Here is an 18285-nt window from a genome sequence, read left to right on the forward strand (position 1 = left end):
CTCTATAGTTAGCAATAACTCACAACTACCTGGACTTGTAAACATGTCTGCACTAAATGAGATGTAAGCGTATTACAGGTTAGAGAGAATTGCTTTCCACCTTTTTCTTTGCCTATTAGCAGTTCCCTCCCCATCAAGGAAAACAGGAAGTCAGCAACACTCCAAACTCACTGTTGCCATGTCAATAGATGCTGTGGCTTCATCCATAATGAAGATGCTCGTCTTCCGCACAAAAGCCCTTGCTAGGCAGAACAGCTGTCTTTGGCCCTGGCTGAAGTTTTCACCCCCTTCTGTGACTATAGCATCTGAAAACAATATAGCAAAACCACTGTTTATATGGTGTGCATGCGTGTGTATGAGAGGGTCTGATCAGAGTAGAGCACATGCTTGGAAAATAATGTCTCACTTCCAGCATAAAGGCTTTCAAAGTAACATTTCCTAGGTCTACAGCTGCTGGTGACCCAATTATATGACCAGTACTTCTGCCTCACTATATTCTTTATATCTATTAGACATCAAAGTAACTAAGTGTGTTTAAAGCGAGTTTATCTGGAACACTTGCGATCTATGACACTGCATCCCCCTGTCAAAGTAGCATCTGTAATTTCTGTACCCTAAGGCTGTATAAGTTTCAATTTTCAAGGTTTTTTTTAGTTTTGTTTGTTTCATTGCATGGCCAAATGAATCACATCTTCAAGCTTTTGAAATCTTCCTCCCTGGACATGACTATTGGAAAATACCAAAGAACATATTTTACTAACACCTGACTTCTTGGCACCTTCTTTGAATTCACAAGACCTGTAAACCTCAATGTTTCGTAACAATGACATACTGAAATAAAATAATAATTTTACCATTGATTTGAGTAAAACAGGATTCTGCCCCACAGGTGCAGCTGGTAGGTAAGGCAGTTAGATGGATACAGGACTTTTGCCTGCTGGCAAGCACCTTTTGTCATAAACCAAAAGTTTTTTCTTCAGCAACTACTTTTTTAATAAGCAGTAAACGTGAAACAGGAATGTTGTGAACACTGGAAGCAATTTTCTCAAAAAGGAAGTCTTATTACCTAGACCCCCAGGTAGCGCTTTCACCACATGCTTGAGCTGTGCTATTTCCAGTGCCTCCCACAGCATGCTGTCAGTGCACTTCTTCTCAGGGTCCAAGTTAAACCTACAGTTCCATGTAATTCAAGAATATCAGTCAATATAAACTTCTGCCATGTATTTATTTTATTATGTTTAGAAACAAAGCTGCAAATAATCAGAATCATATGCTAAAGATCTATCGTTGGTATAAATCCACTGAATTTTGCAGGCTTGGTCAACATTTACACCAGTGTGATTAATAACAAAATTTGACTCTTTCAGTTGAGCAGTACTGAAAAAGCTTCCTGTTTTGCATGTATCTTTGTGCTTTTAGAATTTCTGTCCTGAATAAATTAAAGAAATTCTCATGCTCTATTAGAAAAAGCTCTGAATAAAAGCAGTAAATATGATCAGTTTAACACTATTTTTTTAAGAAAGACCAAAATTCTACCATCCTTTTAAATCCAGTGTCTCTTTGTTCTTTACGGCTATAGAAATGCTAAACAGAACAATCAAGATTCATATTGAATTATGAAACTCAAATCTTCACTACAACTGAACAAATCTTGAATTTATGAACAGATGAATGTTAATTTAGCTTGCTGTGGCCCAGAAATGACAGCAACAAATGTGACTCTCCTATTTATATAATGATAATGAGAAATAAAAGATTCAGCAGTATGTAACACTTTTAATGTTTTACTCCTACTGTATGTGCTGTGCAGATCGACGCTGCCTTAAATACATTTTTTAATAGATGAATTAATAGAACAAAGGTATACAGTCACCTCAACTTTTGACATGAATGAATCATGCTTTATTCAGGCAAGTTCAGGAGATAATCCTGAGATCCGTATTAGCACGCAGTCAGCAAACCAGAGAAGCCTGTATCATTTTCAGTGAACTCTAATGACTTTTATGCAGAAACTGTAACAATAGGTGATGTAACTGTGCACTGAGGATTGCACTGTTCCTCTCTAAGGGAAATGCCACAGACATAGGGAAGGACATTTGTTGGAAACTGTGGATATTTTTGCCACTGTTTCTACTGTGTCATCCTCTCAGAGGAGAAGGAAGTGGGGGAGCGGGGGATGTGAAAAAAGAGAGAAACAAGGTGTTTGGTCTCACAGATGAAAGAACAGCTCAAACACTAGAAAGGCAACACTGATAGAGGCTCCATGATAAAATACCCAAGACTTCCTCCAGTACTTCTCATATTGTTTTACTGCTTTTTTCCTACATTAATTTTTTAGGCTGCATTTTTTCCATCTCATATTTTAAGGCAGACACATGAAAACAGATGTAGGAGAAAGAAGGCGAAGGTTTCAAGAAGTGCTGGCTGATTATGGGTATTTGATCAGTGAGCTGAAATGATTGCTCAGTCCCGGAGGAACAGTGACTTTCCCTACTTCCCAGGCACGGGATGCCTTCTGTCGACAGCAAGCTGTCCAGGCTCAGGCACTGGGAACGTGCAGTCTGGCAGGGTGGCTAAAAGGCACAGACAGAAAGCAACAAACCTCTCCCTACTCCAACTAAGGTGACCAGAACTGAACAGCTTGCTATCAGCAATTCTGTAAAACTCATGACATGATATAATTTTAATATATAGTAACATATAAGTCATCATAAGTTTTTATTGCTGGTGCTTAACGCTTACCGGATTGTTCCACTGAACAAAATAGGATCTTGGAGAATGATCGACAGCCTCGATCTCAATGTCTGTAAGGGGAGCTTAGCGATATCTATACCATCAATGATAATCCTTCCTATTCAAAAGAAAATGGATAGTCTGATAGACCATTTATCACGCCATGCAGCTGCTCACAAAGACATGGCTCACTTTCAGCTTGCAATACAGTACAGCAGGAACAGGCCTTGAATTGCATATCCCTTTATTCACTAAAGAAACAAGCTGTGGTCAAGAAGCAAGCACAACTGTCTTGGGACTAAGCCTCAGCTGGGAAGAATAAAAAGTATACCTGTAATATTTTATGAATGATTAGACACACTACTTATCTGCTTGACCATTATAAACATCTACTGAACAACAAGGTAAGACGTTACTTCAACCAGTGACTAGTTAACGGTTAAGCATTTCAGAATGCCAAATTACTATTGAGCACTTTTGAAATTCTATCTCCAAGTACAACCACCTGGCTCTGCATACGGGCCCTGTGGGTGATGTGGCTGGGAAACTGAGGCTAAACTATTTTTAAGTTGCACAGGAAAACACTCCATCAGGCACATAGATATGGTGCACATAGCAGGAAATATGGCAGGAAATTCCAGGGCAGCAGGGCAAGCTGCAGTCCTCAGCTGCTGAGTTTTCTGGGCCCAGTGGGCCCTATCTGCGCATGGATCCTTCACTGTACTTGAACACCGCCCCCTTTTATGCTTTGCTCCTACAGCTGTGATTTAACAGCACAAAAGGCTGTCCTCTGGCACTCTTGGACTTTTGCTTCTGTCAAGCAGAACTTTTATTGATCCAGCTTATGAATGGCACAGCTGTTAGGTAACAGATGATACTGTATTTAAAGTACAATACAAGGCCAGAGAGTGTGTCCTGCAGATTAAAAAAAATAATCACAATTCAAAGCTGTGGCTAAGGAAAGGACTAGCAAAGTACCTTCAGGAGCTGAGCTTGACCAATATGCAAAAGTGTCATCTTACCCTCAAAAGTGTCAACCATTCTGAAAAACGCAAGAGAGAAGGAGGATTTTCCACTGCCTGTTCGGCCGCAGATCCCAATCTGTGACACAGAACACAGATGAACGCCACATGAGCGGACATGGATAATGTCTGTATTTGACGTTTAAGATGAGTGGATGGAGAAGCTGTTCTGATCCCCGTGACCCTCATGGATCAGCCAAACTGAACTGGCCATAACAAAATCCCTGAGTTCACTCTTTGTCTTCAGGGGTCTGAGCATTTAGGAATAAATCAAGGCCAGTCCTACATACAAGAACAACAGGAGAGTGGCAGCAATGGGAATAAAGGCAAGAGAGCCACATAGGAATGATGGAAAGTAGATCTAACACAATCGCTTCTTATGGCACTGTGTGCTGACAACAGGCGCTGGGATACTGAAAAGTCATATGTAGTTCTAACTTGTCACTCTTTAAAGTATGCCTAAACACACCAAAATAAGAAAGCCCCAGACTCCTGCCCAGTGCGCTACATTCTTTTAGAGAAAGACTTTGGTAATTCAGTCATCAAAACATACTGTGGTATGTTTTTTTAACTCTGATTTCTATGATGTGCTAGTCTAAAATGCTCCTCAGAACCACTGCAGTTCTTTACCTTCTGTCCTGGAGAGATGTGGGCATTGACATGCTTTAGCACTGGCTTTAAGTTGCTGTCGTATCGGACACTGAGGTTCTGGATTTGGATCTCCCCTCTGTCTGGCCAGTTCTGGGGAATCTGCGAGGAAGCTGTACCAGGAGCACAGGGGAAAAAACCCAATCAACCAACCCTCTCATAATAAATTAATCAGTTCATTAAGTGATTTACTATGTTTTTCATGGTAATACACTGCAAAATCATTAAAATTTCAGCAAGCTCTTTCTGCATGCTGCACAAAACTGCACTTACAAAGGAGCCCTTCGTAATTTTCAGCTTCTGTTTTGAGAAGGCCATTGATTCTTTTCACTGCACCCAGCTGGATCTCCATGTCAGCCAGGTTACGAACCATCCAATTCAGATAGTTAGACACCTGATGTAAAGCAAATACACTACTAAATTCCAGATTTTTAGTAGTTTGCATCATTTGACCAGCATGCAGTTTATATTCCTCCGCAGTTTATATTCCTCCACAGAAACACTTTTTCAGCCTCAATAAGCTGGCGTTGCGAATCTGTATGGTACACATCAACAGGGTGATGGCAATGTCTAATGGTTACATTTCCTAACTGCAGTGTGCAAATGCTTTGGTACTATGGAGATCTGATCTACAGGAACAGAAAAGAGGGGGAGGAACTGTAAAGACAGGTGAAAAGACATCATCTTGCTAACTTAAGGTTTGACAGTCTAGAATGATGTACCAGGGCATAAATATAATTGATGCACTGAAAAAATACTCTTCACGATGCAAGACAATATTAAAAATATGACGCAACTTGGCCATATTTGGTTGACATATTTGAACTAACACTTCAATATTTTATCTAAAAACTGAAGAAAGCACACACTCAAATATGTCAACCATTGAATGAGAACTGAAGGTAACACATGGTTTCAATGACGTTTCTTTACCCACTAGAGAAGTACAGACACCTTCAATCTTCCTGTTCATCTTCGTGCCGTGAAGAATTACATAAAAATGTTTGGGAGAGACAGAAAGGGTCCCAAGATTCTTACCATAAGAGCATAGGTTAGTCCCAAGCCTACAAGTCCTGAAGAGAGTTCATTATACAGGCAACTGGTAATAGAAGTGACAGCTGCTATGAGTACCACACATGCTCCAATGTACTCCTGAAGGAATATGAATAAATTCCATCACTATAAGTCTACAAATGATTAAAATGTCATAATTTCACATACTAAATAACAAACCCGTTGGACAGTTTGAAATTAATGCAGAAAACACCACATAACTCTAAAGAGACCCTGCCTAGGAACCCATTCTTAATGCCTTTAGTGTGGCCGTGCTGTTTGGAAACACTAGCACACAGGAGGAGTTGTACCAACACTCCTTATCTTCTTCCAGAGAAGTCAATGCGAGTATCTTAAGCATGTAATGGGGGTGGCTGAAACCGCACAGCTGGTGTTACCTGGGATAGGAGGGAAATGCTCATGTAATCCCATCTGTGAGCAGATCCTCTCTGCGGCTGATGGCTGGGAGGCACTGCTGTCACTGCTGAGTGGCTACCAATCCACATTTGTTCAAACCAGCTGTTCTTGCACAGCATGTATTTATTAGTTGGATTGCATCCAACCATGATGGGCTTTTGCTGCTTTAATTTAACTCATTAGTGATTTGACCTCCCACAGACAAGTCTTTGCGTAAAATTATGTAACAGACTAGAAAACAAACTCTGTAGGAAGGAAATTGTTTCTTGTCTGTATTTGTACTGTTTAGTGATATACGCACTGACCAAATTAGGGTCTTCAGATGGTCTAGGACTGAACATATAAAAAGGAAGTAATATTTTATTTAAGTCATACTCAATATCTGGATTTAAGTTGCAAAAGATACCAGCTAAAATAGAGTCCAAAATGGAGATATAGTCTGAGACATGAAATATGAGTTAACATACACTTAGCACACATAAAAGGAGCCCATGTTACCACAACAGCAGTACTCCACCTGTATCTAACAAAGTCTGATACAAGTATCACCATCCATAACATAAAATTCCTTGATTTCCTTCCTAGGGAGTTATTTTTAATAAATAATTTCTCATGCCAGGCTACTTTACTGAGCACTTTTAAGGAAATGGGCACTTGAATATCTTTGGCATTCCTCAGATGACCCAAACCCAGGCACAAACTGTCTGCATCCTTCTGCTCATTGAGAGAGCTTCCAAGATGTTGAAATGTCCTGGGGACCTCCAAGGCCAAGGCCTGCTGACACTGACTAACATGGTCCCACAAAGGCATCCTGGCTGGCAGCACAGCTTGACCAGCTCTAATCACTTTTCACACACAGAGGAGCCAATGTGACCTATAAAAACTATTCTTGTCTTGGAGAAACAGCTGCAGGCTATGGGGAAAATGTACGACGTTCAGTTTCCAGGGTGGGCTGGGCACATATTCGTTACAGACAGAGAGATACAATGGGTAAAGGCACAGATCTGAAACCCAGATGAAGCTGGATAACTGTTGGATGCCGCCTCACAGATTGCTTGGAATGAAGTCAAATTCATTGTGTATACACAAAAATAATGTACTTGCCATGCGGACTTCCAGCCAGCGATTGGCAGCTGTAAGGAAAAGGGAAGCGATGTTGTTGGAATCTGTGTATTCAAGAAGCTTTTGGCGAAATTTGGCTTCATACCTGAAAAAAGAAAAATAAAAAGGAAAAAAGAGAAAAAAGAGAAAAAAAGTCATGCATTGTGTCTTGGAAAAATAAAAAGTAAAATTTAATTGCTGGGGATATATGCTCATCGGCAGTTTGACACAGGGTCTAAATCAGCCTACCAATAGTTCAGTGACATTATCTGTAGACTTGTATTAGACACACGCAAACTGTATTTGTACAGTATTTTTAGGAGTAAATGGATGTTACTGCATTGATGAAACTCTATGTGGGACTTTCAGATCACACTGGGCATTTTGTAAATGTAATTTATTACATGGTAATTGTGAGACAGGCAATCTGAAACTAAAAATGAAAATATGAGAGAGAAATAATACATGCATGTAACTTGTGAAAAGTATTAATGCTGCAGAATGCAGTTCCTCTTCCCACCTGATCATATAAGCTCGTTTTAAAATTTATATTACTGTAGTACCTAGAAATTGTAACAGTTTATTATAAACTCAAAGTACCTCCAGTCATAGTAGCTCCAGTGTTAGACAAACACGCCCTTATCAATGGATAAATGGAGCACTTTGTAAACAGCAGTCCAAGCACATGGAGCAACAAGAAGTAACAGAATGGAAAGAACTGTGTCTTTGCCCCCACCTGCCCCCAGAGAATTAGTCACAACACAAAACGATGGCAAATAGAGCTGCTTATGGTTATTATATTGAATCTGCACCCACTCATCATAATAGCCGCATCAATGAATTCTGCCTTGAATTCAGCAGATATGTAAGGTGATTCCCTGCTACACCTATTTAGACTGGGGTCTTGGCAAGCATACAAGTCAGTCAGTCACCCCTTTTAGCTGGGCATATTTATTTGCATAGGTATTAATTAATATGATGTTAATAACATGTATCAAGCATTATGTCTAATAACAAAGAGGTCTGGCACAAAAGTTTTTTCCAGAGCATTAACAGAAGCTTGAAGTCATGAAGGTCTAGTTTAAGCACCCAGAGCCTGAAATTTTGTTCTCCTTTATTACATTAGCAAGTTTAACAAACACGCTCATTTCCCCCTGTTTATATCCTTTAGCTACTACAGTTGCAAGAAGCACTAGTTATTTCTAAGTTCAGCTCTCCTTATACTGATACGAGAGAAAGATAGGACAATGTTTTCAGTATGAAGTACGTGGCTTAGAGAAGCTTTCAAATTTGTTCACTGCAGAGCATCTTAATTGTTCTTCTGAGTACAGCATAATGAAGTTAAGACTTTACATAAACCATTTGTGCTTTTGAGGAAAAGTAGTAAGCGCCGCTTTTGGAAAAAATTTCGCTGTTCAAAACTTAACCATTTGCCAAGACATAAGAGATGTGTCTGCTGTGTGCAATGAAGAATGGCCATGGCTGGCTCTGAGCATGTTGGTGTATATGTATAGTCTAGAATGGCTCTTCCTGAAAGCAAGTGCTAGCATCACACAGTGTCAGTTAGTGAGCCCTGCCTTTCCTCAGGACTAATTACCCTCGGTGTCCTACCATACAGAGATGGCTGTACTGCTTCTGGAACCAATTCGGTCATGTTTAACTCTCCTATCTACACCATGAGGTATTATGTGACGCAGATATGCCTCAGAAGACGTGAGGTATGTGTCATGAGTCAGCCATGCATATATGCACGTGGAATGGGGATGCAAACAAAGTTACCACTATTGGTGGAGGACTGCAGAAATCTTTCTCTTCAGAGAGCGTCCCCAGATCACCAGGCCTCTCAGAAAACAGACCAGTCTTTGCAGAAGCCTTCACATTTACATTTTATCGATTATTCAGCACCAACACTATCTGAAGTGCCAGATAGCAAACTATAAATCAGGCCAGGGCATCTGCTGAAGGCATATTTATAGCTGCAGCAGTAGCTGTCTTTCTGATCTCCCCCTGGATTTTTTGTACATTTCTTTCCTTATGCGTTCTGAGAAGTGCAGGATAAGAGAGTTACCAAGGGTAAGGACACTCCAGGAATAACTAGCACCTCCAAACGTGGCGACTGGATTCCTGAATTAGTGTTATTTTTAGGGATGCTCAAGCTAGCAAGTCTAAACTCCACTCCTGCTAATATGCGAGGCAGCTGAAAAGCTACACAGTCCTATAAATAGCCAGGTTACCAGCTGATGCAGGAGGCTGGCAGGCAGATGGAATATGGAATTTACTGAACGCACATGGCTCTCTGGGTCACAGGCACATCAGTTACTGCAGGATTTAAGAAAAAGGAGGCACCAAACACAATTCTTTGACATAGGAATTAATTTCAAGGTGATAGGAAGAACCAAGAGGGAATGCTCCAGAAGACTGAAAATACTAGCTAGATGGCATTGAATATTATTTATTGTATCAACACCTGAAAATATACAGCCATAATACTCTAAAAAGCCTCTTGATGGAGTAGAATACACAAATGAGAAAAGCAACAAATAAAGCAAAATTTATTTTCCTTAAAAGTGAACATAGACATAGCTACAACTGTTGTAGCTGAGAACACTGTTGGCACTTAACGAATTAAATATCTAATAACAGTAATTAATAATAGAAAATACTATGCCTTTCTACAACTCTTTGGGAAGCTACCTTCAGTCAAAAAGAAAAATCTTAAACTGGTTGTTTTTTCATTGAGCTATTTATATTCTATTTAGAATATTTAAGAAAAAGTTAACTTTGTGCATTACTTCTATTATAAAATTAAAATTACATATTAGGAGGAATAAGCACTACCATTTCAAAGATAGAATAGTAACAATTAACTAACAAAATGTGTAGCCATCTAGATGAGATGGATGTGGAAGACAGTTAATTGCATTTGAATCAACTGGGAAAAGGCAAGAGCAGCACTAGCTCAGGGAAAGCAGCTGGTAAGCTCTGCAGTAGTTTTATTGGTACCTCTGCCGGTACCAGCATGACTGCCATTTTTGTAACAGATGCAGCCCAGGCATGCCATCAGGTATTCCTGGGCTGCTCCCCTGTGAGCTTACGTGGACAGAAAAATGAATCAAAACAGGCAATGAAAGAGTTAGTCTCCAGCTTGTGTACTTTCAAAATAAGTACAAACCACCAAGTTTTCAGCTAACAACCTGAAGAATAACTTAGGGTGCTGAAGTCACTAGCATGCACAAATTACCTTACCAGGACATCGACTCATATGCAAATTACTCTGGCATAACAAGTTAGTGCGTATTAGTTGTTCCACGGAAACTGTCCAAGCAGACAGTCTGCCACACCGCACACTGTGGTAATTGCAAGCTAATTTAGCTTCTTTAATCACATTTGCCCTTAAGTTGTTTTTTTTCAGGTTGTGTGCAAGTGTGTGGACCATTACCACAGGGCAGCTGACACACATCAGCCTGTTTTTCCACAGTAACTCCTTCACATGCAAATACTTAAAGTTCCTCAGTGTTTTGGAGTTCCCCCTTACCAGTGTTTTGGGGACTCTGGCTTTTCCAAGTGATCCAAATAACAATTACCAATAACTGCACAACTGTAGAACAGAATCAGAGATAGATATTCAAAAGTGAGGTAATATACGTTTCTTAAATAAAACTGTACCTGAAGGCTCGAATGGTGGTTAGGCCTTCAACGGTCTCTGAGAAATGGGAGAGTAATGGTAGCTGAGTGCTGTCATCCAGCTGCTGCAGGTCCCTGGAGAGGGTTATGAAAATAATTTTGTAAAAAACCAGTTTTGTTGTGCAGTTCAGTCTCTTGAAACAGGCCCAGGGATTGAAAGGGAATATCATCACAATAATTATATATATGTACATATAGGGTTCAGACAGATTGCAAAGCAGTGCTGCATGTCTCCGAGCAAGGAACAAAGACCCCAGGAGGATTTTCCTTTTTTAACATTTTAATACAAACAATGCTGGAGTTCTGATGGGTCTTTTCCCTTTACTGCCTTCCTTTGTTTCTCCTATATTCCTATTTCTTATACTCAATTGTTTATTAATTTTAAACAACATTCTGGCTCTATCTTGAATATAAATTCAATGGGATACTGCAAATAACAGCTCGAGTTAAGCAGAAGGCAAAATGCAAGTTCCTCTGTCCCCAGTCTCCCCCCCAGATAGCACAACTTCTCACTGAGCTGACAGCGTAACTTACACAGTAACTGAGAACCCACACTCATCATTACGTTGTTTCTCAGTTTTGTGTTTAGTCACCAAATCAGTGGAAACACAGGTGGGGTGAAATTCTATTTAGTCTCTGTTTCTTCCAGCAGGAAGTAAATTGGTTGTAGAATCCCTCTCAATTCATGCATACATGAAGGGATAAATGCAGCATTACTACGAACACTTCTTGAGCGCCACTGGGAGGGAAGCTGTATGTCCTTAGTAGCAGAACAAAATCACAGATATGGCTAGAATTTTTCAACTTGTTAGAAACTAAAAGGCACCCAGAACCAGAGAGGATGCTTGTGCACCTTAGATCCTTAGTGGGCAGCAGTAGCACCATGGTTATACTGCGTTCTCCAGATTCTTCCTGGATTGACAGATTTCCATTTTCACCTGGAATCACGCATGCAGAAGATGTTTCTATTGCCAGAATGATACTGGTTTATGCTCTTACCGTGACGCGACTCGGAAGTACTTCTGGATGAAGTAACACATGATTGCGAGGGGAACCAGGGCAATGAGAAACATTGGTGTAACATATGAGATGACAGCAAGAGCAGATACACACAGCAAAGTGGAACGACTCAAGCACTCCAGGGTAGCTGGAATGTGCTGTATAGATAAAGAAGAATAAGCACACAGAATCTTACATAACATATCCAATTTAAACCGGCATTATTTCATTTTCCTTTGTCCACTTACACAAGGACAAAAAAAATTTGAGGATCTGAAGCACTAAGTATACAGGTCTGATTTTGAATAGAGTGCTGGGTTTGAGAAAAATTTGAAGGGATTTCTGTGGGGCTGCTTCACATGTCTGCATTGTGGCCCACAATCCTCATGTCAGAGGATTACAAATGGGATGCAATGGATGATTTTAGCATCTGTATTAATCCTATGAACTGGCAGTGCAGTCTGGGTAAAAACTGATAATTTGAATCTCACTTATTTCTATTTTGGGCAACAGCGTTTGCATTCTTCTAATTTCATTTGCTCATATGTGCCAAGTGAATGTGTCTACCCACTTTTAAAAAAAAGATTCTCTTAATTTGGAGATATCACTATTGGTCTAATTTTGCTTGCCTTTTATATACAGGGCATCTTAATCAAATAAATGGTTTTTCAATGTGCATTTAAGATGAGGAATGGATTCTGAACCTAGAAAATCACAATACAAATTGATAAAGTAGTCAAAACTATAGATCATCAGTAAACTTCATCTAAATGAGTCTGTAATAAAACAAAATCCAGCCTTTCAGACTGGGAAAGAAAGGACAACTTGGGAGCTTGAATATATTTATTCAGTACCTGGTCGATGGTATTGCAGTCAGCTGAAAATCTGTTCAATATACTTCCCAGAGGTGTTGTTTCAAAAAACCTAATATGAGACAAGGAATAGGAAAGATTACAATATTGGACACTAGAATAGTTTTAGGGGTTTTTTGTGTTCCTTAAGCTAGGTACCCTATCACAGACACAAGCAAATATATGGACAGCCACAGTAAAATTTCACATTTTTTTCCCATCACCACAGCTTTCCAATGAAATGGCAGTCTTGAACGTAATCCAAAAACAGCAAGCATCTCCTCAGCTCCCTCTACTGCCTAAGCTACGCAAATCATGATTCCATTTAAAGAAATCCTTTGATTGCAATTTGAGGCCTCTTCAATGCAAGAAAAATGCAAACAAGTTATATTGAAAATGCTTGCATTTTTCTGGGAATAGAAATGCATAACTAAGAACAACTGTTGAAATAATATATTAAGAGACCTTTGCATATGCAAAATGCAAACTTCATTATTGCTCTGTAATTAACTGTTCCATAGCTTTTGATGAACCTCAAGTCTAATTCTATCCTGAAAAAAAAGTATTTTAAAAAATCTGAGGTTTTATGCGTACATTATTTCTACAAGATTTCTGGGTCAAACACAGTTAACTTGAAAATAAGAAGATATTTTTCCTAATATTCAGTAACAGCTGCAGGTTTGAATTAAGATACAACTTGCCTTTCATGTATTAGAAAGAAAACTTATGCAGGACAAAGTCCTTCACTGGTATCTGTGCATCCCAGTGTACTCTAATGATGCCCTGATGACTGTCTAAGCCCATTACCTTTCATATACTTGCACAATCACTGCATGACAGTAAAGATTTTCAGTGATTAAGATTATGATGCATGCTATGAATGTACTGTACAACATCTAGATCAATAATTGTGTTTTCTCCCTAATTAAAAACAGCAAAGAGAAATTAAATATGCAAGGAAGTAAATCTCTGAAGTCACAGTCAGGCAGCAGAGGCGCTTGATCACTGTCTAGGAACTCAAGCAGCCTGGGTACCATTTTCAAAAATTGCTCAGTAGTGTGATACCTGGTGATTTTCAATGATACAAAAAAATGTGATTCACAGTCACTTCTTAAAAACTGTGCTTAGAAGAGCACCTTGAAGGAAGGAACACAAAATGGCCTTGACAGGCTTGAGAGGTGGGCCCATGTGAACCTTGTGAAGTTCAACACAGCCAAGTGCAAGGTCCTGCACCTGGGTTGGGCAATCCCAAGCACAAATACAGGCCGGGTGGAGAATGAATTGAGAGCAGCCCCGAGGAGAAGGACTTGGGGATGCTGGTGGATGAGAAGCTTAACATGACCTGGTAATGGGTGCTCACAGCCCAGAAAACCATATCCTGGGCTGTGCCAAAAGCAGCACAGCCAGCAATTTTTTATGACAATACAATTTGTATTACAATCAGAGCAATACCTCATTGGAGCCAAAATAATCTTATTTAGTAAAGAAGAGTGTAGTTTTTTGGTGACTTTCAAGCCAGTCCACTCCACCGCTATTGATGTGACAAGACATAATACAATCCCAAGACAGCAGAGAATGCTGAAAACTTTTGAATATCGAGAGTGGTTGAAATCCTAAGAAACAAAAACCAAGTAACAAAATTATTCACTGTAAATTATGTTTAATATTTATTGCAAATGCACAAACACAGGACTGAAAAAATGTAAGGAGTAAATGCTTTTTCCTCCCTAAATGAAACTGCCAATGGTTTTCAACAACCTTAAACCACAATGTATTATCCTTTGGAGAGGGGCATGTTTGCATGAAAATAAGAGATTAATCAGACATTTAGAATCACAAAATACTATAAAAAAAACCCTGAAAAGATATATTTGATAGTTTCATCTGAAGGCAAAAAAACATTTTAAAAGCATTTATTATGGCTTTGTTGTTTTGGTCTGTTTTCTGAACAGGAACAGAATATAATAGTTTTTTATTTTGAAATACTAATTTAATATTAAAACTCAGCATCAATAAAGCATCTTTTAAAGATGACAGTGTGATCCACGAAATCATACACAAACTTCCCAAACACTAATGTAGGATTACTTGTAGAAACTGAATCCCGATAAAGAAAATCTTAGTTCTAACAAAATCCCTCCTCTACAGAGTATCCTGATAGGTAACACAGTGGTCAATTCCATGTGACATTCACATTAGAAAAAACCAAACAACTGAAAAAAGCATGCACATCATAAAAAAAAAAAAGAAAAATAATCTGTGTTCTCCATATTACAAAATCTGAAAGCCCTACTTGCAGTAGAATGCAACAGTACAGAAGAATTAGAAAGAACTATGATATCAAAATTACTTTAGAGACCAAGGTTTAGGCATATCAGCTAGATGATGAAAATACAATAAATCTAGCAAAATGAGAAGAACGGCACATAAAACTTAACTGTTAGTTTTATTGCACTGTGTACCCAAAAATGCATTAACCTTCAAAACACTCTCCAGTAGCTAGAAATTTACTAGAAATACAGCACACTGCATACAGATCTTGGAGCAGAGGTTGACAGCGGGAGATCCCCACCGGTTAAATCATAAGAGGAAGATGAAGAAGGCGTTGCATACCTGATAGGAAGAGCAGTTCTTCAGCTGTAGCTCTGTTTTCTCAGAAAGGGCATCTGAGGTCCAGAGTGCCAGGCAGTAGTCAATGGCCACCATTATTGTGTGCTTCAGCAGCTGGGACAGAACCAGCAGTGGCAGAAGAAGGATTCCTGCCGCGCTGAGGTACTTGCCACAGGCACTCCAGGGCATCTTTGCTCTCTGATGCAGCACCGAAGACAGGTTGTCTTCATCATCGCTTTCTGTTACTTCTTCTGCAATGTGCAAGAAAAAAGTACTTACTCGTACACACCTTTCATACGGACTGGCAAGTGGCAGCTACAAAACAGGTCTTATACGGGATAAAGAGTGGCTTTGAAGTGAAATTACATGCTCAGCCACACATGCTAAAAAGGTGCAAAGAACCTTAGTACTTAGTTATCGATGTCTTCAGCCATGTTTTTGCAATTTAAAAGTACTGGCTTGATAAAAACGAATTGTAAAACCTTAAACAAGTGTACTTAAGCTATTGACAGATTTGAAGCTCACCCACAATAAATTATTCAGTATTATTCCCTATTAATTATCAAATCATGTTCAAGTATAAGAAAAAAACCCTCAAGAGTTTGAAGGAACCTATGACTCCTGAATGCTTGAAATCACTATAGTCCAGATGTAAAAATCAATGGAAACAGCCCTCTTGCAAATCATGACCACCTGAAAAATGGTTATTCTCTTGCCAGTTTGCATTATATTAATTCGTTCAAATATAATTGAACTGTGAAACAGTAATGTAGCAGTACTGGGCTCAAAGGCTATCCTTTTACCTTCATCCTCTTCATCATCTTTCAGCAGGGCTTCACGGGAATACATAGTCCTCCGGAGATTTGTTCTTTCCAAAACAGTTTTGCTCTCAATAATCGTCTCCTAAAAAAGGGACAGTTCATGTGTTTTCAACTAGAGAATTAATAAAAAAAATCACTAGCTGTGACAAAATTTGTTTCCAATCAGAACATGATTGAAAAATGAAAGTAAAGCTCTTACAAGCAGGCAGTCATAAGTGATGTATTTGCTACCTCTGTGTAAAACTGAAGGACATAAATTAGATATCTGACATTAATTTCACATTGTCAATCCCAGCTTCCTTGGAATCTTAACGTGGACAGATATCCCTTAATTAATAAGAACTAAGATTAATTATCTCATTCTTGCTGTGTTATAGCATTAAAGTCAAAATGTCTTAATGATTTAGAGAACTTGATATAGGCACATCTGAAAAACTTCTACCCGATGCAATGAGTAAATTCAGCAACTTTTATAGAAGCAGCTATTGTATCGCACATTAACAATGCTTTTTCCAAAATGGCCCCATTTAATATTCCTTAGGCAAGAATATTTTGATAGGGCTTCCTATCAAGAATGGACCAGAGGCAACAGTATCAAGGAAGGATGAGCTGTCCAGATGGAAGAATTTCTCTTAACAGATAAATAATAAGGGTAAATGCAGTACTCCAAATCACACACAGCATGTCAATCCTTGCTAATGCTTCCAACCTAAGGAGAAAAAAAAGAAAAAAAAAGAAGCCACATTTTCTGCAAATGTCGATTGCCCTGCCCATAAACAACCTTCTCCAGCTCTTGGTCTTGGCGATTCATTAATGTTTTCCAGTGTTCAAAAAGCTCAGTCTCTGATTTCTGAATGTCCTTGAGTGTTCCTTCTCTCTGGATGTTACCATCTTTCATGGCAATTATCTAAAAAGTTAGAAACACAAGTGGTGAGATAAAGAGCCATGTACCTCTATTTATTTTAAAGCTATGCTGCTGGGCCTGGACAGAATTTTCTCTTTTCTCAAATAAAGAATACTTCTGTGAATAAATCTGTCTTCTAAAAAGGCAGTGAAGTTATCTCTTGACTCTATCCCCTTTACTCAAGATGCTGCAAAACCATAAACTTCCTGCACTTCATGCTTTCAAGAAGGAAGGCTGCTTTTAAGTAAGAAAGAAGAATGGGGTCCCTGTCAGCACACAGAGAGTGCATTACTCTTCCTAAATACAAGTCATTAGCAAGATGAGATTTTAGAGTTCTCTTACCTCCTAAAAGGAAAAGGCTTTTGGCAACACAGTGTGTGCAGCATGTTTTGCCCTCATTCAGGCAATTAGATACGAGCATGCCGGCTCCACCGTCTGTTTGATATCATGGACCTGATAAGGAAAAGCTAGGGAATTTGAATCCCTAAAGCTTTTAAAAGCATAATCAGTGGACACAGTTTGAAAAGAATTATATATACAAGACAACGGCTGAAGGGTGTGGTTTCCAGGTTTATCTTAGTGTAACTACATTATATACACAGTGTAACTACTTTTACTTTAGAGCTGACAAGGAAAATTGGAAAATGAGGCATGTGGATTGTAAACTCACATGACATCATAAGAAAACATGTTAATGCAGTATTTATTTTTCTCTCTCCCTGGAAACTCGACAATTTCCATGGTCAGTGGGTGGGGAAATAATCTATTCTGTTTACTGCTAAGAATTTACAACAGAGCAAAGGAAAAAATAATGCAAACGGAAAAGGAAAAAATAAAGCAAACAACAATCTTGTGATCACTTTATTCTGTAAACCTATAATTGGGCTGGGCCTTGAATTCTTCTGAGGGTTTTGCTATGAAGATTTAGGAGAGCCATCACATATACTTCCAGTTATATTTTTATTTAAAATTCCTTAATAAAGTAAAATAAATATTCATGCTGCACTCCATTAGGTTAGACTTGCTAAGCCTTAATGAGACCTGTGCTTAGGAAAAAGAGCCTGAACTATTTCTGAATAAATATTTTTAATTATAAATGTAATTAATACAAATGGTTACTATCCTACAGGCTGGTTGGAACAGTATATTTCATGAAACATTACTGAAACCCAATTATAAGATAATAAAAATAAAATAATTCTCAAAGCATCTCATAAAACACAACTACCTAGAAATGGGTCTGACTCATAAAGAAAATTAAAAAATTATACTGACACAATGCCATAGCTCTGCATATTTAAAAAAATCCAAATACATAACAATTGAAAAAGATGAAGCTAAGAATGGACCTCACAGGGAGGGGAAGAAGGCAGAAAAGTCCTGTATCCTGACAAGACACTGACTGGAAAACCAGAACTGTGTTGAGAACAATAGTAATTCTT

The 18285-nt window shown here is 38.8% G+C and overlaps 1 protein-coding gene across 8 annotated transcripts in view; it reads right to left on the bottom strand.

Annotated features, from left to right (window-relative positions):
• ABCC8 (ATP binding cassette subfamily C member 8) overlaps positions 1-18285 on the bottom strand; it is a gene marked incomplete at its 5' end in the record, with an annotated part of 82373 nt that overhangs the window by 5681 nt on the left and 58407 nt on the right. For 7 of the 8 annotated variants that reach the window (XM_080405477.1, XM_080405476.1, XM_080405479.1 and 4 more), the window contains 15 exons: positions 172-305; positions 1067-1170; positions 2743-2851; positions 3756-3834; positions 4386-4516; positions 4677-4797; positions 5442-5555; positions 6978-7080; positions 10641-10733; positions 11658-11815; positions 12512-12581; positions 13961-14121; positions 15122-15369; positions 15922-16021; positions 16721-16846. In XM_080405477.1, coding sequence (XP_080261603.1) covers positions 172-305; positions 1067-1170; positions 2743-2851; positions 3756-3834; positions 4386-4516; positions 4677-4797; positions 5442-5555; positions 6978-7080; positions 10641-10733; positions 11658-11815; positions 12512-12581; positions 13961-14121; positions 15122-15369; positions 15922-16021; positions 16721-16846 — 1851 coding nt within the window. Of the gene's footprint in view, positions 1-171; positions 306-1066; positions 1171-2742; positions 2852-3755; positions 3835-4385; positions 4517-4676; positions 4798-5441; positions 5556-6977; positions 7081-10640; positions 10734-11657; positions 11816-12511; positions 12582-13960; positions 14122-15121; positions 15370-15921; positions 16022-16720; positions 16847-18285 lie in introns of those variants that run through there. The other variant, XR_013930884.1, reaches the window with a different exon arrangement.

Source organism: Falco punctatus (assembly GCF_963210335.1).
Source record: "Falco punctatus genome assembly, chromosome: 10".
Lineage (NCBI taxonomy): Eukaryota > Metazoa > Chordata > Aves > Falconiformes > Falconidae > Falco > Falco punctatus.